This window comes from Lepidochelys olivacea (assembly GCF_965140295.1).
Source record: "Lepidochelys olivacea isolate rLepOli2 genome assembly, chromosome: 10".
Lineage (NCBI taxonomy): Eukaryota > Metazoa > Chordata > Testudines > Cheloniidae > Lepidochelys > Lepidochelys olivacea.
The window spans coordinates 42,482,445-42,504,193 of NC_140420.1; the positions used below are offsets into that span (position 1 = coordinate 42,482,445).

General features: G+C 47.6%; 1 protein-coding gene across 10 annotated transcripts in view; it reads right to left on the reverse strand.

Moving 5' to 3' along the window:
* NEO1 (neogenin 1) overlaps nucleotides 1-21,749 on the reverse strand; it is a 529,567-nt gene that overhangs the window by 238,364 nt on the left and 269,454 nt on the right. For all 10 annotated transcript variants that reach the window (XM_084641041.1, XM_084641034.1, XM_084641039.1 and 7 more), the window contains exon 4: nucleotides 4,901-5,054. In XM_084641041.1, the coding sequence (XP_084497167.1) occupies nucleotides 4,901-5,054 (154 nt within the window). The remainder of the gene's footprint in view (nucleotides 1-4,900; nucleotides 5,055-21,749) is intronic.

Below are 21,749 nucleotides of genomic sequence, written 5' to 3' on the forward strand. Positions count from 1 at the left end.
TGCCGAGACTCATCAAGCCCTCGGATCGCTACCCCTTCCTGCTTCTCCATGTGGGCACCAATGATACTGCCAAGAATGACCTTGAGCGGATCACTGCGGACTATGTGGCTCTAGGAAGAAGGATAAAGGAGTTGGAGGCGCAAGTGGTGTTCTCGTCCATCCTCCCCGTGGAAGGAAAAGGCCTAGGTAGGGAGCGTCGAATCGTGGAAGTCAACGAATGGCTACGCAGGTGGTGTCGGAGAGAAGGCTTTGGTTTCTTTGACCATGGGATGGTGTTCCATGAAGGAGGAGTGCTGGGCAGAGACGGGCTCCATCTTACGAAGAGAGGGAAGAGCATCTTTGCCAGCAGGCTGGCTAACCTAGTGAGGAGGGCTTTAAACTAGGTTCACCGGGGGAAGGAGACCAAAGCCCTGAGGTAAGTGGGAAAGCGGGATACCGGGAGGAAGCACAGGCAGGAATGTCTGTGAGGGAGGGCTCCTGCCTCATACTGGGAATGAGGGGCGATCAACAGGTTATCTCAAGTGCTTATATACAAATGCACAAAGCCTTGGAAACAAGCAGGGAGAACTGGAGGTCCTGGTGATGTCAAGGACCTATGATGTGATCGGAATAACAGAGACTTGGTGGGATAACTCACATGACTGGAGTACTGTCATGGATGGTTATAAACTGTTCAGGAAGGACAGGCAGGGCAGAAAAGGTGGGGGAGTAGCACTGTATGTAAGGGAGCAGTATGACTGCTCAGAGCTCCGGTACGAAACTGCAGAAAAACCTGAGTGTCTCTGGATTAAGTTTAGAAGTGTGTGCAACAAGAGTGATGTAGTGGTGGGAGTCTGCTATAGACCACCGGACCAGGGGGATGAGGTGGATGAGGCTTTCTTCCGGCAGCTCACGGAAGCTACTAGATCGCAGGCCCTGATTCTCATGGGTGACTTTAATTTTCCTGATATCTGCTGGGAGAGCAATACAGCGGTGCATAGACAATCCAGGAAGTTTTTGGAAAGCGTAGGGGACAATTTCCTGGTGCAAGTGCTAGAGGAGCCAACTAGGGGGGGCGCTTTTCTTGACCTGCTGCTCACAAACCGGGTAGAATTAGTGGGGGAAGCAAAAGTGGATGGGAATCTGGGAGGCAGTGACCATGAGTTGGTTGAGTTCAGGATCCTGACGCAGGGAAGAAAGGTAAGCAGCAGGATACGGACCCTGGACTTCAGGAAAGCAGACTTCGACTCCCTCAGGGAACGGATGGCCAGGATCCCCTGGGGGACTAACTTGAAGGGGAAAGGAGTCCAGGAGAGCTGGCTGTATTTCAAGGAATCCCTGTTGAGGTTACAGGGACAAACCATCCCAATGAGTCGAAAGAATAGTAAATATGGCAGGCGACCAGCTTGGCTTAATGGTGAAATCCTAGCGGATCTTAAACATAAAAAAGAAGCTTACAAGAAGTGGAAGGTTGGACATATGACCAGGGAAGAGTATAAAAATATTGCTCGGGCATGTAGGAATGTTATCAGGAGGGCCAAATCGCACCTGGAGCTGCAGCTAGCCAGAGATGTCAAGAGTAACAAGAAGGGTTTCTTCAGGTATGTTGGCAACAAGAAGAAAGCCAAGGAATGTGTGGGCCCCTTACTGAATGAGGGAGGCAACCTAGTGACAGAGGATGTGGAAAAAGCTAATGTACTCAATGCTTTTTTTGCCTCTGTTTTCACTAACAAGGTCAGCTCCCAGACTGCTGCGCTGGGCATCACAAAATGGGGAAGAGATGGCCAGCCCTCTGTGGAGATAGAGGTGGTTAGGGACTATTTAGAAAAGCTGGACGTGCACAAGTCCATGGGGCCGGACGAGTTGCATCCGAGAGTGCTGAAGGAATTGGCGGCTGTGATTGCAGAGCCATTGGCCATTATCTTTGAAAACTCGTGGCGAACCGGGGAAGTCCCGGATGACTGGAAAAAGGCTAATGTAGTGCCAATCTTTAAAAAAGGGAAGAAGGAGGATCCTGGGAACTACAGGCCAGTCAGCCTCACCTCAGTCCCTGGAAAAATCATGGAGCAGGTCCTCAAAGAATCAATCCTGAAGCACTTGCATGAGAGGAAAGTGATCAGGAACAGCCAGCATGGATTCACCAAGGGAAGGTCATGCCTGACTAATCTAATCGCCTTTTATGATGAGATTACTGGTTCTGTGGATGAAGGGAAAGCAGTGGATGTATTGTTTCTTGACTTTAGCAAAGCTTTTGACACGGTCTCCCATAGTATTCTTGTCAGCAAGTTAAGGAAGTATGGGCTGGATGAATGCACTATAAGGTGGGTAGAAAGCTGGCTAGATTGTTGGGCTCAACGGGTAGTGATCAATGGCTCCATGTCTAGTTGGCAGCCGGTATCAAGTGGAGTGCCCCAAGGGTCGGGACTGGGGCCTCATTGTCTACTTCATTAGGTGTGTTTGGAACCAGAACTCACAGGATTGCTGATTCTCTAATGCAAAATAAGCACAAGTCATGAGACTCACTCCCCAGGAAGACCCAGGTGCAGGCCATGCAGGATTTGAAACTGGAGATCTTAGGCATATTAAGAATCCCAAATAGTGCATGGTGAGAGATGGACAGGGAACCCCTACACCCTGAAACACTACCTACACTAATGAACTCCTAAATTCGTAAAACACAATGATCCAACAATAAGCTATTTCCAGAAAAAAGCTAGACTCAAACAGGGACAGCTAGCAAAACTGCAGGGGTTCCATCTCAAATCATAAGCAGCAAAAAGGAATTGGAGAAGCAGGCTATAAATTTCACCCCTCGTGTCCTTGATTCAGAGCACAAGGAGGCAGTGGGCACAGGCACGAACCAACAGATACTGCTAGTAAAAAATCTTCTGGTCTCATGCACATGAAGTGTACATGCACTCACACTGGAAGACACATAGGGACCATCACTCAAAGGAGAACTATGTTCTATGAAAAACGAATTAAGAACTCATTTTCTGCAGAGTGAGGCAAATCAAATTTTCTTCTTTATTACCATCAAAATAAACTTTATGTCAACAAATACACTTCTCTAAGGAAAGTGCCATAACACAAATGGAATCAACTTTAGCCAGCAACAGCCAAATACCTCTCTCGTCCCCTAGCTGACCAAAGAGACTTTGTAGCATAATATGTAAAAAAAGGCTTTTAGGGTCCAACCCCTTATTTATTCCCTCTCTTTTGTAGAGGTGAACATTTATTTTAAGCTTTAAAGGAAAAAGAAATATTCCTCTTAACTATCTTTCTCAGAGACTAGATGTCCACTGATGTAGTAACCATTAGCTCATACAAGTGTATGGAGTCATCAGGGGCTATGCCTACACTGCAATTAAACACCCGCAGCTCTCCCACGTAAGCTGACTTGGGCTGCAGAGGTATAAAACTGCAGTGTAGATGTCTGGTGCCTGGGTTATGAGACTGACACACCTGCATGTCCTCCGTGGGGTCCCGGAGCCCAGGCTCCAGCCCAAGCCTGGAGGTCTCCACTGCAATTGTAGTGTCCCACAGCCTGAGTTCTCTGAGCTCGAGACAGCTGACATGGGCCAGCCGCAGGTTTTATTGCAGTGTAGACATACCCTGTGAGGCTGGCCTGAAAAGACCCACACGCCCACTTACATTCTAGACAACTGGCCTTTAAATCTAGAAAAAGACGTGCAATACTCAGTCCTAAATCAATTAATCAAGGTTGTACAATGAAGGAGACTTGTCTGTAGGATCTCAGCCTCATCTGTTGCAGAGGTTGTAAAATATATAGTGATTCACGCAGGAGATTACAGGAAGAGAAAGGATGATTTCATGAGCAAGGCAGTTGAATTCTACCATGGAGAACTGGATTCTATCCCTGTCTCTGTCACAGAGTCCCTGTGTGACTCCTGGCAAGCGCTTAAACCAAACTCATGTGTGGTCACTAATTGTATGCTCCTATGTTTCTGGGTGCTCAAATTGAGGCCCTCGGATCTGAACTGATGAAGGGCTGAACACTTAGAGCTGCAACTGAAGTCAGTGGGAGCTGGGTTTTGAATATATAAAGTGCTATATAATGCTATGTACACTGAAAAATCAAGTCCGAGGCATCTCATACTGGACACCAAAATTATTGGATACTTTCAACCTTGATTTCTGTGCCTCAGTTTCTCATCTGTAAAATGGGCATATTACCACCTAATCTCACAAATGTATTGTGAAAATAAATTAATATTTGTGAACCACTCAGATACTCTAGAGATAAGCACCACAAAAAAAGCCCATGAGGAAATTAATAAATGTCTTCAAAGCAGGGTTTGAATAGTATGTAGTAAATAAGGCATGGGACCATACAGTGAACAATGAGGAAAAAAAATTCTCAATAGGTGCTCATTGATTGAGTACTGTCCTTTCTATGCACTGAATGAGGCAAGGATTCTGTGGAAAACATAGCATTTGATCATGTAATTAAAGAATATCATAATGCATATGAAGAAGGGAGCCCAATTAGGTTGCAAAGGTAACCTTAATTCTGGAATTTCCTTATTTTCGAATGTTTGACTTTGCAACCTCAACATTCTTTTAACAGTTTTGTGTGCAATTTCCTGTTTTTAAATATCAAACAAACAAACACATGCAATCATGTGGCATCATACTGACACTCCTGTGGTTTAGATCCACTGTTGTTCTGGATTGACTGAGTCGGTCTGCCCACCCTACATGGCACAAGGCTTGTCACAACCCTCAACCTGAAGACCCCCACATTAGAACAGCAGAACCTACTGTGTCACTTTAAAATTAAGCAGAAGCTGCGTGGACTTAGGGTCTAAAACCCTAAGTCTGACTTGGCATAATAATTCCTATATTACTAAGTTTAGGTAACGGGAAAGTCAATTTCAATTTACAAGCCATTACTTACTCTTCTATGGTAAGTTCTTCTTCATTTCTCATCCACTTGATAACTGGAGTTGGAAATCCTGCAGTGACACATGGGAAAACTGCACTTTGTCCAGTAACTTTGGTAAGTGGAGAAGGTTGCCTCAGAAACACCAGGTTTAATGGAACCTCTGGATCTGCAAATATTTTGTAAATAAAATGACAATGAAGTTATCAAACACTGAATAAAAACAATGAGATTATCAAGTTAACCCCAGTATATTGCTTCCCTTCAGTAGTAAACACAGTGCTCAAAACAATGAAGCAGCTAGTTTCTTCTCTACCTCTTTTTGGTGAAGCTACAATAAACACAAAACTATAAAGCCAAGAAGGCATTTCTACAGAACACTAATTTGTTTTACCTATAAATTGAGTTTCTGCAAAGGGCTAATCTAGGATTAACTGGCTGCATCTGACTTCCTGCTCCAGACATGCAAATTGACCGTTCTGCTGTTGGAGTTCTGGTTTCTCAAGAGCAGTCTGCTCCAAATTCCCCAGGAAACAACCTGAGCAACTAGCTATACCTACAAAACGTGGAAACAGCCACTCACTAAGTGGAGGTTACTTACCTGTAACTGGAGGAGCTTCGAGATGTGTGGTGCCTATCTGAGTTACACTGCACCATGCATCTGGATCTGGAGATTTTGAAAGTAGTAGTGTCTGTTGGTCTACGCACCGACCCTTGGTTCACCTCATGGTTCCATCTGAGGTGATAAAGGCAGGGCAGACCATCCGCATGTCTAGTTCTTTCTTCACTGCAAATCCAACAGATCCACAGTAGAGGGTGAGAAGTGGAATACAGATAGGGACTACATCTCAAAGAACCTCTAGTTTCATGGAAGGAAAAGACGGTTACTCACCTTTGTAACTGTTGTTCTTCGAGATGTGTTGCTCATATCCATTCCAATTAGGTGTGCATGTGCCGCGTGTACGATCATCGGAGAATTTTTTACCCTAGCAACACCTGGTGGGTCGGCTGTGGAGCCCCCTGGACTGGCGCCTTCATGGTGCTGGATATATACCCCAGTTGACCCAGCATCCCCTCAGTTCCTTTTTGCCAGCTACTCCGACACAGGGAAAGGAGGGCAGGTTTGGAATGTATATGAGCAACACATCTCGAAGAACAACAGTTACAAAAGTGAGTAACCGGCTTTTCTTCTTCGAGTGCTTGCTCATATCGATTCCAATTAGGTGACTCCCAAGCCTTACCTAGACGGTGGGGTTGGTGTGAGATGTTGCTGAATGTAGCACTGCTGAACCAAATGCAGCATCGTCTCTGGACTGCTGGACTATTGCATAGTGAGAACCAAAAGTATGCGCTGAAGACCAAGTAGCTGCTCTACAGATCTCTTATATCAGAACCTGTGCCAGGAAAGTGGCTGATGAGGCTTGAGCCCTTGTAGAATGGGCATTGAGGGGCTTGGCCGGAACACTGGCCAAATCATACCAAGCACGGATATAGGAAGTGATTCAAGAGGAGACGCGCTGTGAGGAGACCGGGAGGCCTTTCATCCAGTCTGCCACTGCAACAAAGAGCTGGGTCGTCTTTCTGAACGGACTCGTACGCTCAGTATAGAAGGCGAGGGTCCTACGAATGTCGAGGGAGTGTAGCCATTGCTCTCGCCAAGTAGCATGTAGCTTCAGGTAGAAGACTGGGAGGAAAATGACCTGGTTGACGTGGAAAGTTGAAACCACCTTGGGAAGGAAGACAGGGTGAGGGCGTAGTTGCACCTTGTCTTTGTGGAAGACCATGTACGGTGGTTCTGAAGTGAGACCTCTGATCTCAGACGCACACCTCGCCGAAGTGATAGCCACAAGGAAGGCTGTCTTCCAAGAGAGGTAGAGAAGTGAGCATGGGGCCATCAGCTCGAACGGGACCCCCATAAGTCTAGAAAGGACCAGGTTAAGATCTCATGAGGGTAGAGACGGTCCAGACCTTTATGAAATCTACCGAGAAGACCGAGCGAGGCTTTTCTGCTACCTAGCAGTACCTACTGCACCAAGTGGGAGCAGAGGAGCTCTGACCGAGTTAGCCACGCAGCATCCATGCCGTGAGATGGAGGGATTGCAGGTCGGGGTGACAGAGACGGCTGTGGTCTTGTGAGATCAGGTCTGGCCAAAGTGGGAGTAGAATCGGCGCGTCTACCGATAACTCCAGTAGCGTGGTGTACCAGTGTTGCCTGGGCCACGCTGGGGCGACCAGAATCAGCCGTGCTCTGTCCCTGCGCAACTTGAGCAGGACTTTGTGGACTAATGGAAATGGAGGGAAGGCGTAGAACAGTTGTCCCTTCCACGGGAGGAGGAAGGCATCTGATAGAGAGCCCGGGGAGAGCCCCTGGAGAGAGCAGAATGTTTGGCACTTCCGATTGCTGTGTGAGGCAAACAGGTCGACCTGGGGAAACCCCCACCTCAGGACGATGGAGTGGATGACATTGGGACGAATCGACCACTTGTGAGACTGGAAGGACCTGCTGAGGCGATCTGCCAGTGTGTTCTGGACCCCTGGGAGAAAAGACACCACCAGATGGATAGAGTGGGCTATACAGAACTCCCACGTGTGAATGGCCTCCCGACAGAGGGGGGATGAACGGGCTCCCCCTTGTTTGTTGATGTAAAACATGGCCGTGGCATTGTCTGTGAGGACTGCCACACAATGGCCATGTAGTCGCTCCCGCAATGCCTGACACACCAGGCGCACTGCCATTAGTTCTCGTACATTGATGTGCAGAGATAGCTCGGCGACAGACCATAGACCCTGTGTCTGGACGTCCCCAACATGGGCACCCCAACCCAGGGATGAGGCATCTGTAATGAGGAGGGCTGAGGAGTGTGAAATGGGACCCCTTTGCATACCATTCTGGGATCTAGCCACCAACAGAGAGCTTAGGACCGATTCTGGGACGGTGACCACCATGCTTAAGCTGTCCCAACCTGGACGATAGACTGTTGTCAGCCATGCCTGAAGTGGGCGGAGCCACAGTCTGGCATGCCTGGTCACGTAAGTGCAGGAGGCCATGTGCCCCAGAAGGCTCAGACACATTTTCACCATTGAGGATGGAAAACTTTGAAGGTTGTGGATAAGGTTTGCCAGAGACTGAAATCAGTTATCTGGTAGGAGAGCTCAGGCAAGCCTGGAATCTAAGATTGCCCTAATGAAGTCTATTTTCTGGGTTGGTTCCAGAGTTGACTTTTCCACATTGAGTAGAAGGCCCAACTGATGACACATGGCTATGGTAACTTGAACGTGGGACTGCACCTGTTCCTTGGCACTGCCTTGGATAAGCCAATCGTCGAGATACAGAAACACTTCGATCCGCTTCTGACGGAGGTAGGCTGCCACGACAGCTATACATTTGGAGAATACTTTGGGGGCCATAGAAAGGCTGAAAGGAAGAACTGTGAACTGATAGTGTTCACGGTTGACCACAAAGCAAGGAAGTGTCTGTGCACTGGATGAATTGCTATGTGGAAGTACGTGTCCTTCATGTCGAAGGGGGCGTACCAGTCTCCAGGATCCAGGGAAGGAATAATGGTCTCTAGTGACACCATACAGAACTTCAACTTTACCATGAATTTGTTGAGTCCGCATAGGTCCAGGATAGGCCGAAGCCCACCCTTTGCCTTGAGGATTAGGAAGTAATGGGAGCAAAATCCCCTGCCCCTGAGCTCTCTTGGAACCTCCTCGATCGCCCCCATGGTCAGGAGCATTTGGACCTCCTGTACAAGGAGTTGCTCGTGAGAGGGGTCCCTGAAGAGGGATAGGGAGGGTGGATGGGAGGGAGGGGAGAAAGAAAATTGGAGAGAATATCCCCTTTCCATCGTGCGAAGAACCCAACGATCTGTAGTTATGAGAGACCACACACGGTGGAAATGGGAAAGACGATCCCAGAATGGAGGGGAAGGATCTTGGTTGGTGACTGGTACACTGTCCTCGGGCGCACCTTCAAAAGTTTTGTTTGGGTCCTGCCAGTGGCTTGGGCGGGCCTTGGTTCTATCCGGACTGGTGGGTTTTCTCCTGCCACCTTGCCCCCACCTCCTATAAAAGTCCAGCCTCGGCCGAGGAAAGGGATAGGATCGTGGAGGCTGCAGCTTAAAGGGTCTACACCGCGTGACCGGTGTGTGCATTCCTAGCGAGCGCATTATGGCCCTGGAATCTTTGAGGCTTTGGAGCCTAGAGTCAGTTTTGTTAGAGAACAGGCCCTGCCCCTCAAATGGAAGGTCCTGTAGGATTTGCTGCAGTTCTGGCGGTAGGCCAGACACCTGAAGTCACGATATGTGGCGCATGGCTATGCCCGATGCAAGGGTCCTGGCAGCAGAGTCTGCAGCATCCAAGGAAGCCTGTAAGGATGTCCTGACCACCTTTTTGCCTTCCTCTACTAGGGCCCCAAACTCGTCTCTGGACTCCTGAGGCACTAACTCCTTAAATTTTAACATGGAGTTCCATGAATTATAGTCATAGCAGCTCAGGAGCGCCTGCTGGTTCGCTACCCTGAGCTGCAGCCCTCCGGAGGAGTAAATCTTGTGCCCGAATAAATCGAGACACTTGGCGTCCTTTGATTTGGGTGCCAGAGCCTGTTACCCATGTCGCTCCCTCTCATTCACCGAGGCTACCACAACTGAACACGGCTGACTGTGAGTGTACAGGTACTCATACTCCTTGGAGGGAAAAAGTATTTCCTCTCCACTCCTTTAGCCATCGGAAGGAGGGAAGCAGGCATCTGCTAGATTGTCTTAGCAGTGGTTGGATGGTACATATGATTGGCAGAGCTACTCGGGACGGGGCCTCCGCTGATAAGATGTCCACCACTGGGTCTTCCAATTCTATCACCTCCTCCGCTTGGAGGTTCATATTACGTGCCACCCTATGCAGGAGGCCTTGGTGGGCACGAAGGTCTATTGGAGGGGGACCCGAGATTGTTGTCCCAGCCACTGCCTCATCTGGAGAAGACAAAGATGCTGCCATTGGGGCTAGAGGGTCCAGTGGTGACTCCTGCTGGGATGGTTCCTGTTCTCCATGGTCCATGACGCCGGGGTCTGGGGCTTGCCCAGGGGTCGGGGCTGCAGTTTCCATGCCCTCCGCAGTGGGACAGCTTACGGTGGCCTATGGCACCCGAGGTTCTGAGTGGGCTGAGTGGGAGGCCCCTGACAGGACTCCCTGGACTTGTGGTAAGCCCTCAGGGTCCAAAAGGGCCATTGTGTAGGCCCCTGGCTAGGATCATGGCCTTCCTCCTGCCAGTGTCTGGCATGACCCTCACTGTGGCCAGGAGCTGAGTACTCCGGGCGTGAGCCACCATTGGACTGAGACAAATGGGAGGCAGATAGTGAGAGCCAAGGCGGTGCCGAACGTGATTGCGTCGAGTCTCCAGGACGCAGTGCAGATCAGTACCAGGCCACGGGCGACTGGTGCCATCAAGACACTGGGGTGTGGTGCCGGGACCGAGACTGGTGCCGAGGTCTGGGTTGGTACCAGGATCCAGACCTCGACGATGACTGTCTGCGGGAGCGGCGCCGAGATCTCCTCAGGGATGGAGATCGGTGTGCCGAGTGGTGCCGGGAGTCCCAGCGGTCCCATGAGCTGGAGCGATGCCGTGAGCTGGATCGGTGCCGTGAGTACGACCGGCGACACGAGGGGGAGTGTCGTTGGGACTGCGAGCATCGTCGGTACTGCGCACGGTGTCAGGAGCGAGATTGAATCCACAACCATGACCGGCCATGGTTCCACCAGAGGAGTTATCGGCCGGATCAGGGCTGGCTTGCCCCGGGACAGTACTGCACGAGCCGGAGCCGTGGTTTGCAGTGAGGCCGACTCCATCAGGGTGATGAGATCTCGCGCCACCGCGAAGGTTTCCGGTGCTGATGGGAGCCAGAGCTCAACCATGCTATATGTCGGGCAGCCTGTGCGTACTGGACTCAACGGCTCTTCTCTCAGTGCTGGAGTCAATGGTGTCGACATCGGCGCTTGCACTCTCAGTTGCTCTGTAACCCGACACGACTCCGATGGCGGCCTCAGGGGTGCCGGCGACTGCTGAGGTGGATCAGTTGATTCTGGCCTGCGGTGCCACTTCCAGCCAGGTGAATGAGATTGGCGCCAGACCAGTGGCGCCGGTTGCGGTGTCGGGGAAGTATGGTGCCGCTGGTCTCTGCTAGAGTCCACCTGTGGTGCAGTACCTGCTGCTGTCGCTGGGGTGCTGCGCACCGAAGCGCCTGGCACTGGGTCATGGCACGCCGCTGGAGGATCCGGGCTAAGGGCCGCCTCCATTAGGAGCTGCTTCAACCTAAAGTTCCGCTCCTTCTTGGTCTGGGGCCGGAATGCTTTGCAAATTTTGCACTTGTCCACCTGGTGGGACTCCCCCAGACACTTCAGACAGGAGTCGTGGGCGATGCCAGCTGGCATAGGCTTGGAACAGGCTGAACAAGGCTTAAAGCCCGGAGCCTTGGGCATAAACCCAAGCGGCAAGTGGGGAGGAGAGGGAAAGACCCCTTCCAACCCACTACCCTAACTTTACATATACACAACTACACTACACTAACTATAGAACTATACAAACTGTGGAAAAGAGAGAACGCTAGGGAAAGTGGAGAACAGCAAAACCGCGCTCCACAGTTCCAATGACCGTCATGGGCGGTAAGAAGGAACTGAGGGGGCGCTGGGTCGGCTGGGGTATATATCCAGTGCCATGAAGACGCCACTCCAGGGGGCTCCACGGCTGACCCACCGGGTGTTGCTAGGGTAAAAAATTATCCAATGATCGTACACACAGCACGCACACACCTAATTGGAATTGATATGAGCAAGCACTCTAAGAAGAGTCTCTTCTTCTTCTTCTTCGAGTGATGGTCCCCATTGTATTCTACTGAGGGTAATTAACGAGCAGTACCTAAGTTGGAGGAGGGTGCAAGGATAAAAATGGAATGGTTGAGCAGAGGACAGCTGCGCCAAAGGAGGCATCTGCCGCCAATTCCTGCACCAAGATATAATGCCACATGGCTGCTCAAAGTATGTCCCAGAGTGGCACATCATGGAATGAGGCTATGGTTGAAGCCTGGGCTCTTGTGGAATGTACCCTCAACCCAGAAACTAGAGGCAGTTCCAATAACTGACAGCAGAGCATGATGCACCCCAAAATCCATATGAAGATTCTCTGTGTGGAAATTGTCTGACCTTTAACTCTTCCAGCTATTGCAACAAAGAGTCTAGGAGATTTCCTGATTGGTCTTGTCCTCTGCAGGTAGAAAGCGAAGACGCAACGGACATCAAGAAAGTGAAGTCATAGTTCCTCCTCCAAGGCATGATGCTTTGGAAAGAAAGCAGGTCCCTGTATAGGTTGATTGAGATGAAAGTGGGAAACTATCTTTGGAAGCAACTTCGGATGCAGGCGCAGGGAGACTATCTTTATGTAAAGTGGTGAAGGGAGGGTCTGCAATCATGGCCCCAAAGTTCACCTACCCTTCTCGAAGAAGTGATAGCCAACAAGGAAAATGACATTCATGGAAAGGAGTGACACAGGCCACGAAGACAGTGGCTCAAATGGCAGTTCCTTTAGTGCCGAGAGAACGAATTTGAAGTCCCACAGGAGAGAGATGGATTGTACGGGTCAGAAGATTCTGATGAGACCTTTCCAAAACTTAGCAATCAGCGGGTGTATAAAGATAGAATGTCCTTCCAGTGAGGGGTGGGGGAAAGGTGCTAACTGCTGCTAGGTTTACCTTGAGAGAGTGGAGGGAGAGACCCAATGCTTTCAAGGACAGAAGGGAGTCTAAAAGGAGGGGAATCTCCACAGCTTCTGGGGAAAGCCCTTCTATTGGGCCCAGGAGGTGAAGCGGTTCCACTTGACCTGGTGGGAACACCTAGTTGGCTCTTTCCTGCTGCTTTCTGATGAACACACCTGTTCTAGAGAAGATGCCATCCAAATACCACACTCTGAGGTAAAGTGTCTGTGGATTGGGATGTCTGATCCTGCTGTTGTGCTGTGTCAGTAGCTCGAAGAAAATGGGGATGGGAATTGGGGGATGGGCAGACATGCAGAGGAGGGTGGGAAACTAGAACTCTCTCTCTCAGGATGACTGTTACTCTGTCCCATCTGATCCTGTGGAGTGCTAGTGGCAGCAGTGGAAGAGTAGGGAAGGTGTAGTTGATTTTCTTGCTACTAGTTTCCCCTCCATTATTGCTTGGAAGTCAGCCTAGTCTTGTGACAGTTTTTCAGCAAAATCCTCCAATTTGCTGTAATGAAGGAAATCGTATTTGCCAAGTAATGCATGATAATTCGAGATCCTGAATGGAAGGCTGACTGAGGGGAGAAGACCTTGCAGCCCAAAAGGTCCAGCTGCTTGCCTTCCCTGTCAGATGTGCTGGAGCATGGATGCTGTTGTTGAGCTCGTTCCATCACTCCCCGGACCACAAGTGAATTGCGGGTGGGGAAGGTGTGAGAAAAACTCATACCCCTTGGCTCTCACATAGTAGCATTTATCTGCCATGTTGGTGGTAGGCATACATGTGGCTGGCATATGCCAAACCATTCTAGCTGGCTTGGGGATGGCATCAATTGGCAGAGCAACTCTACTCATCACCAACGAGTGAAGTGTGTCCAGCAGCTTATGAGGAGTGTCTTGGATCTCCTCCAGAGGAATGTGCAGCTCTCCTGCCACCCTGCGCAGAAGATCCTGGAATTGGCAGTAGTCATCAGGAGATGGGGGAGATACCAAAGCCACTGCTGCTTCAGGTGAGGATGATGGGAATCTCTCCTGTTCCAGCAGTACCAGTGGAACCGGACTGAGTAGCTCTTCTTCCATGATCAGTTCCGAGCATCTACTCAAAGGTGCCCAAGACAGCGAAATAGGCAATGTTTCTCTCACAGAATAGACAGGTTCCAAGGATGTGTATTAGGACCACGATCCCCAGTAGGGCCAATATGACAGATCCAGAGGGTGTTGTGGTGGGCTCCACAGTGCAGGAAACCAGTGACTCCTTGGTGGCTGAAGTGGCGGTTACTGCCAGGATGTAGAAGGCCTCCACTGGTACTCATAGTGGCAGGAAGGGATGGACAGAGCTCATTCTTCATTCAATTTCTCTGAAGACGAAAATTCAAAGGCCAGTTCCATCAGCGGTATTGGCGGAGCCAGTGGAAATGTGTTGACCACCAGAGCAGGGAGTGAGGAGTGATTCAGCAGCGGCATGCCCTGCATGGGAGATAAAGTCTCCCTAGAAGTAGAGGGTCCCAGATGGTGTGGAGACCTCAGCTTTCCCAGAGCAAACACTTCCTGGGGCTCTGGTGCTTTACCCAAACTCCCTGGAGTCAAGGGACCTCTCTCTGTCCCAATCCAGTACAGGAACAATGGTCCTCCATGGAGTGGATGGTTCTTGAGCTCAGAGGAATGCCAGCGTTGGTGGTGTGTGCAGGTTGGTACCCAGTACTGACAGATCTGTTAGTTTCAGTGGTCTCTTTTTGTTCTTGTGTGCTTTAGTGTGCGCTACCTCCCCGTGACTGGAACTCATGGAAGGAGCCTCTTTTCTTAGGGATGGAGGAAGACTTACTGCCATGCTTATGTGAATGCTTCCTTGCCTCCAAAATAGGCCCCGGCACAGGGTCCATAGTGGTTGTACCGCTGGTGCCAGACTCAGACTCTGTAGCTGGAGGTGTACTCCTGGCTGCCTCACGCCAATGTATAGAGGGGGATGACGGGGGGAGGGGGGACACCATACCTGGGTCCAAATAAGGTTTCATGGCAACTTCCAAGAGGTGCTTCTGGAGGCAGAGAGCCTGGCCTTCTCGGGTACAGCTGGAGGAGGACTGGCAGATACGGCACCTGGATGAAATATGGCCTTCTCCCAAGCAGTAGAGGCAGCGCTGATGTTTGTCACGGGCAGGAGGTGCAAATTTTAAAGCCTGGAGTCTTTGGCATAGTCCAGTATCCATGCACTCAAACAAAAACTAGTAAACTACCAAAACTACTATATATAACAGTAAAAACAGTAAAATAGTTAGCTTTAGAGTATATACAACTCTTTATCTTTTTTAAAGTGCGTCACATGTGAGAGGACACTAATAGTTCTGACTCAGACCATGTTGTGGTGAGAAGGAACTGGATACATGGTTGGTCCGCCCTGCCCTTTATCACCTCGGGCGAAACAATGAGGCGAGCCAAGGGCGCACGCGTGGACCAATGGACACAACTACTTTCAGAATCTCCGACTCCGGATGCATGGTGCATATACATAAACCCTCAGTGGAATACAATAGGGACCATCACTTGAAGAAGAACTAAACACTATAGGAGTAGCTGACTGGTCCAAACTTCACAACAAACTACAGGACCTGTATTGGTGGAAACTCCAATAACAAAAAAGAAATTACTCTTTCTGTTCAAGGTACCCCAAGGATGGGACTAACAGGCTCTGTGAAACAATTTTAAAACTACAAGGTGGGTTCACGATGACTCACTTGAATTAATTCATCTTTCCCACTCCACTAAACCTGGGACACAGTCTTTACTGGCAGCATTGAAGATTCAGTAGCAATTATTTTGTAGCACTTTGGAAAGATGTGTACAGAATGCTTTCAGGTGGCTACCTGTCAAACACTTAGGATTGACAGAATTCAATTTTTATTTTTGCTAATTTAGATGATTAATATTTTTTCTATTTTTAAGAATATATTTTATTTTTATCTATTTTTATTTTTAATATTTTTTCTATTTGTAACTGTTTTTATTTTTACAGTTGCGGAGAATGAAAATGGGTTGGGGTTAGGGGTGGCACAGCGCTGACAAAGGAGGCCAAGGGGCCCAAGGCACAAAGTGTGGGGGAAGCTGAGGTCCTGACCTAGCACACCAGAGACCCTAGGCCAGGATTGCTAAGAGGAGAACAGGTCCCTGGCCACAGGCTGCTGCTGAACAGTATCTGCCCAAGGATGGCTCTGACACTTGTGGTTGATGAGTGAGAGAGCAGGGTTGTGACAGTTGCTGCAGATGACTCCCTAAAGAGCCAACAGGACCAGTGACACCCAGTCCCTGCAAGTGCAAGGTGAGTGGAAGGCTGTGGGGCTGGCTAGGCAGAGCAAAGCAGAGACCTCTCAGCCAGAACTGCAAGAAGAATTACATGTCCCCTGCCATGGGGGAGGCCACCCACTGTTGAATGACTCCTGTTCAAGACAGAGCCATTCAGCAGAAGGGTGGCCTCCTCTGTGGCAGAGGATTCATAGTCCTCTTTGCGGGTCTAGTCAGGGATGTCTGCTCTGTTGCACCAGGAATGCAGCCTCCCCACCTAGGGTGACCAGACAGTGAGTGTGAAATCTCGGGACATGGAGTGGGGGGTAATAGGAGCCTACATAAGAAAAAGACCCAAAAATCGGGACTGTCCCTATAAAATCAGGACATCTGGTCACCCTATCCCCACCACACCTTGCGCCTGTAGAGATTGGATGTCACTGGTCCTGTGGCAGTGCAGGAAGCCCTCTGGATGAAACATGAGGGGGGCCATGACATTAGGGCTGCAGAGGGCTCCCTGCACTGCCGCAGGGCCACAGGTGCAAGCAGGGAAGGGTACACTCATGCCGATTGTTACTGACAGACACATTTTTCGTCATTTTCAGTGTGTCAGCTGAAATAGACGTTGACCTACATCTATCCATTAAAACGGAATCCTGCCAAGCCTACAAACCAAGCTGCCAAGTCTATATACCAACTCTCTTTCTGTCTGGGAAAATGAAATCCCTGTGGCAGAGTCAACCCTGAGCTGAGAGAAAGAAGTCAAACTGACTGATTTGTATGCTTCAGTAATACAAGCCTTATGCTACACAAAAGGAGACAGCTTTTTCCTTACTCAGGCCACTTGTAAAAACTAAGAGCATCCAAGGGCCTAAGGCTACTTATTTCAGTGGATAAATGTGGTAAGGACATTAAAATACTGCTGTTCTTTTGGATATTTAGAATTAGGGGAAAGGTTAGGAGGTGAAAGTCCTTGTCCATATGGCACTCTTGACTTTATTTTGAGTCTGAAAATGAGACAGTTTCCCAGGATCAGCCTATCTAGAAAGAAAGGTAAAACAAGCAGACTGCCAATTTACGCACATTTTTCTAGCATAGGTGATGGTTATCAGAAAAGGCCACCCTACACTGACAGACAGAATTGAGAAACAGGGCATCCATTGGCTTGAATACTGCGCAACAGTCTACTCTGCACTAAATCAGAGTCCCAGAAATGAAAAGCTCTCTTGAGACAAATGTACATTTTTTCTTCCCACATTGAAAAACTCAGGGTACATGTACATAGCAAAACAAACAAACAAAAAAACATGGCAGCAAGTCTCAGAGTCCGGGTACCTAGGTCAGGCTTGCAGGGCTTGTGCTGAGGGGCTAAAAATAGTAGTGCAGACGCTCAGGCTGGGTGCCCAGGCTCAGAGACTCCTCCACCTCTCCAGGTTTCAGAGCCCGTGCTCCAGCCAAACGTCTCCATTGTTATTTTGAGTTCCGCAACATGAGCCCTGCGAGCTCGAGTCAGTTGATCCGGGCACCAAGACTCACTGCCACAGGTCTTTTTTCACTGTGTAGATGTATCCTCAGTGACCTACTATGCAACCCTAGAAAATATATGCTGCTATTACCCAAAGCTCAAGCTTACCCACTGAGGGTCCCCTTTTGACCCTATCCTGGTCAGGATGGAACAGGACTTTGGTTTGTATCCCTTGTCCCTACCACAGTACGTAATTTTAACACAGAACCTATAATATCCCTTGGAAGTAACTGATTTCCTAGACAATAACACACCATTTCTACCACTTTAGTTAATAGTCTTCTCCTGCGAATACCAGCCTTTCAAGCGCCAGGACTTTAGGCAGAGCCTTTTGAGAGTATATATGTTACACTCACCACCATAAGATCAATACCTAGTAGTCTGCGTGCGCATTTGTCTCTCATCCACTACGAAGGAGGAAGTTAGTTGACAGACAATCTCTAAAATTGGACAAACCCTCAAATCTATTCAAAATGCTATGCAAAGATCATATTCCTGCGTTCATCACTCTGATCACACCAAGAACCACCCTTCTAATTCCTCCTTTCACACCCACTGCTCCACTGCATCATATAAAAACTACTTGTCTTCACCGTTAAAGGCGTTCAAGGTTTCACCTCACCTTACCCATCGTCTCTTATATACTTCTGAGCCATCAACTCCTATCTCTACTCTGCGAACAATGCCAACATTTATCACCCATCACTCCAATTTTCCCTCAAACATCTTTGCATTTTTCTTATGTCGTCCATTATGAGAGGAATTCCCTGTAAAAATCTGCAGAGCCACTATGTTGTCTTCCTTCAAATCCCTCCTCAGAATTCACCTTTGTCATGTCATGATGCCAAAAGACACACTCAACAATGGCTAGGCAGCTAGTGTACTAAGACCATTGCTCATCATATTTATCATTTCACCTGGTGAGCCCTGCCTGCTCACCGGAGCCCGCACCCCTCACCTCCTCCTGCACCCCAACCCCCAGCCTGAGCCCTGAGTCCCCTCCTGCATCCCAAGCCCTTCCCAGAGCCTCCCCAGAACTCCTTGCCCAAGGTCGGAACCCCCTCCTGCACCCTAACTCCCTCCCATAACCCACACCCCCATGGCGCACACACAAAATTAATAAAAATAACTACAGCTGAGAATAAAGCAGATATATTGAATTATATAGTTTACTCTCATCTGGTGTTTTTTGCCAGTTACAAAATTCTTTGCTACAAAAACATGAGTTTGCAACTTTTGGATCTCAAAATGGTAGGTTGAAATACTGATATAAATTATATTTTGCACTAATTGTCAATATGTTTTAGCTTTTCCATTCACTATAAGGAGGACATGTCTAGCTAGTCATGAAATATAGGAGTTTCTACATGCACAGCTTACACCAAAATGTATTTATGCAGACACTACATGTTAGTTTGGTTTGTTTTATTGTTAACTGTTTTATAAACCAGATAAAAGTTACAGAGGGTTTACCATGGATGGACAGGTGGTCAGTGGTATTGATCATAAGTAATATATCTGAGGTATGTAAGAGGTTTGTGAAGGAGTTTTAATTCAAGGAAAAAGTATTTTCTTGCTTTTTACTCCTTTTCTAGCGCATACAATTGCAGAGATCTATTTTGTGTGTGTAAATGGTGCTGAAATGCATTTGCTGCTAATGTCTAGTCATTTATATGAAATTAAAATTATGAAGAAACCTGCTTCTGCTATTAATATGACACAAAACTGAAATGAACTGTTTAAAATGTTAAAATAAAAAATGTTGTGATGAAATTTGTGTTGGTTGATTAGAAACTAACATTCTCCTTTAAACTATATTGACTCAGAATTATGAGACTGATGGCTAGTTCTTGCTCAGAACAGTATGATGGACAACTGATATCTCTTTCAATAAGAACATAAGAACGGACACACTGGGTGAGACCAAAGGTCCATCTAGCCCAGTATCCTGTCTTCCAATAATAGCCAATGCCAGATGCCCCAGAGGGAATGAACAGAACAGGTAATCATCAAATGATTCATCCCGTCACCCATTCCCAGCTTCTGACTGACAAAGGCTAGGGACACCATCCCTGTCCATCCTGGCTAATAGCTATTGATGGACCTAAAAGTTACTCTCAATAAAAGTTACTCTCTTCAAATTAAATGAAATAATTATTTCTAACTAAACACTGGTATCTCTTGTTTAGGGTTTTACAAAAACATTTTAGTTATTTACTAAGCTGACTGATTAATCAGTCAAACTCACTATTTGTGTTGTTTTTTATCCCACTAATTTAAGAAGGAAAAACAATAAATTAAATTTTCAGTAAGTTTACATATACTGATAGAGCCGAAGTAAAGAATGTTTAAACCTAAAAAAATTAACTTGAATTTGAGGCCCAGACTCAGAAAAGTATGTAAGCACATGCTTCAACACATCCCTATTCAGAAAGGAACCTAGATAAAGGGTGTTCTTAAACTCCATTGACTAAGTCTAACTGTCATTGTGCCAATCATAGAATCACAGAATGTTAGGGTTGGAAGAGACCTCAGGAGGTCATCTAGTCCAATCCCCTGCTGAAAGCAGGACCAAAACTACTAAATCATCCCAGCCAAAGCTTTGTCAAGCCGGGCCTTAAAAACCTCTAAGGATGGAGATTCCACCACCTCCCTAGGTAACCCATTCCAATGCTTCACCACCCTCCTCGTGAAATAGTGTTTCCTAATACCAACCTAGACCTCCCACACTACAACTTGAGACCTTTGTTTCTTATTCTGTTATCTGCCACCACTGAGAACAGCCGTGCTCCATCCTCTTTGGAACCCCCCTTCAGGCAGTTGAAGGCTGCTATCAAATCCCCCCTCACTCTTCTCTTCTGCAGACTAAATAACCCCAGTTCCCTCAGCCTCTCCTCATAAGACATGTGGCCCAGCCCCCTAATCATTTTCGTTGCCCTCCGCTGGACTCTCTCCAATTTGTCCACATCCGTCCTGTAGTGCGGGGACCAAAACTGGACACAATACTCCAGGTGTGGTCTCACCAGTGCCGAATAGAGGGGAATAATCACATCCTTTAATCTGCTGGCCATGCTCCTACTAATAGAGCCCAATATGCTGTTGGCCTTCTTGGCAACAAGGGCACACTGCTGACTCATATCCAGCTTCTCATCCACTGTAATCCCCAGGTCCTTTTCTGCAGAACTGCTGCTTAGACAGTCGGTCCTCAGCCTGTAGCGGTGCATGGGATTCTCCCTAAGTGCAGGACTCTGCACTCTATCCCACAATTCCTGACTCAGTAAATGCAATATATTCTAGGTGTCTTACAAATATTCTAGGAGCTTTAACCAGTTAAATTTTTCTAATGTAGACCAGGTGATAGGCATTGATTTTACAATTTAGGGCAGAATGGACTAAAGAGCATTAGAGATAGGTCTTTCTTTCAAGTGAATCTCAAACTGAGCAATCAATTACCTGTCCAGCCAAGATATAGAAACACAGAACATTCTATGGGACAATTTAATTTCCATTCAAAAAGACAGACACTAAAATCAGGAGAAGACTGAAATTCCTTCTCTATAGACATGCAATTTCATTTTCAACATTTTCACAAGGAAAGAGAAGTCATTAAGTGTAGTCCCTAATGTGGGTATCTTGTGCAATAATATAATCTAAACCAGGAGGCTACATAGCATGATAGAAATTCCAAAGAATCCTTATAATTACCACAAACCTGGAAATCTCTAGAGCTCATCTGAAAGGCCCTGCAAATACTCAGAAATATTTTAAAAGCAAGGTGTAGCAGGTTTAAAACAAGAATTCAATCATGGTTTGAAGACTATAAAAAAAAAAAAAGAGAGAGAGAGACAAACTCTATCCCCGGGACAGAAAAAAAGACTACCAGTCACTGCAACAAGGCATCCTGAAGATTTTTATGACTACTAAAACTAAACCTGCTTAGAAACCTGATTTCTAAGTACTTTCAGTTTAGTTAACCTGCCAAGGAAAATATAGAAACCCTGTGAATTACAGCAGCTTTTGATGCCTGTTAAAACCAGAGTGTGGTTTTGACAAACCCTGGTTTTTAACAGGCGTCAAAAGCAGCTGTAATTCACAGGGATTTTATGTTTTCTATGGCAGTTTAACTAGATTGAAAGTGACCTAATTGGAGCAGGTATTCAAACAGTGGAAGTGGAATCAGAGCTCTAAACCATCAAAAAAAGTTAGAAAGAAAGAGTCAAAACTTCTGCACAATCAATGGGAAAGTCCATGTAAAACAAGCTCTCATACTGGTCAGAAGAGCTAGGCGTTGGACCTGGTACCCAACTCAATGTCTTATTTCTGA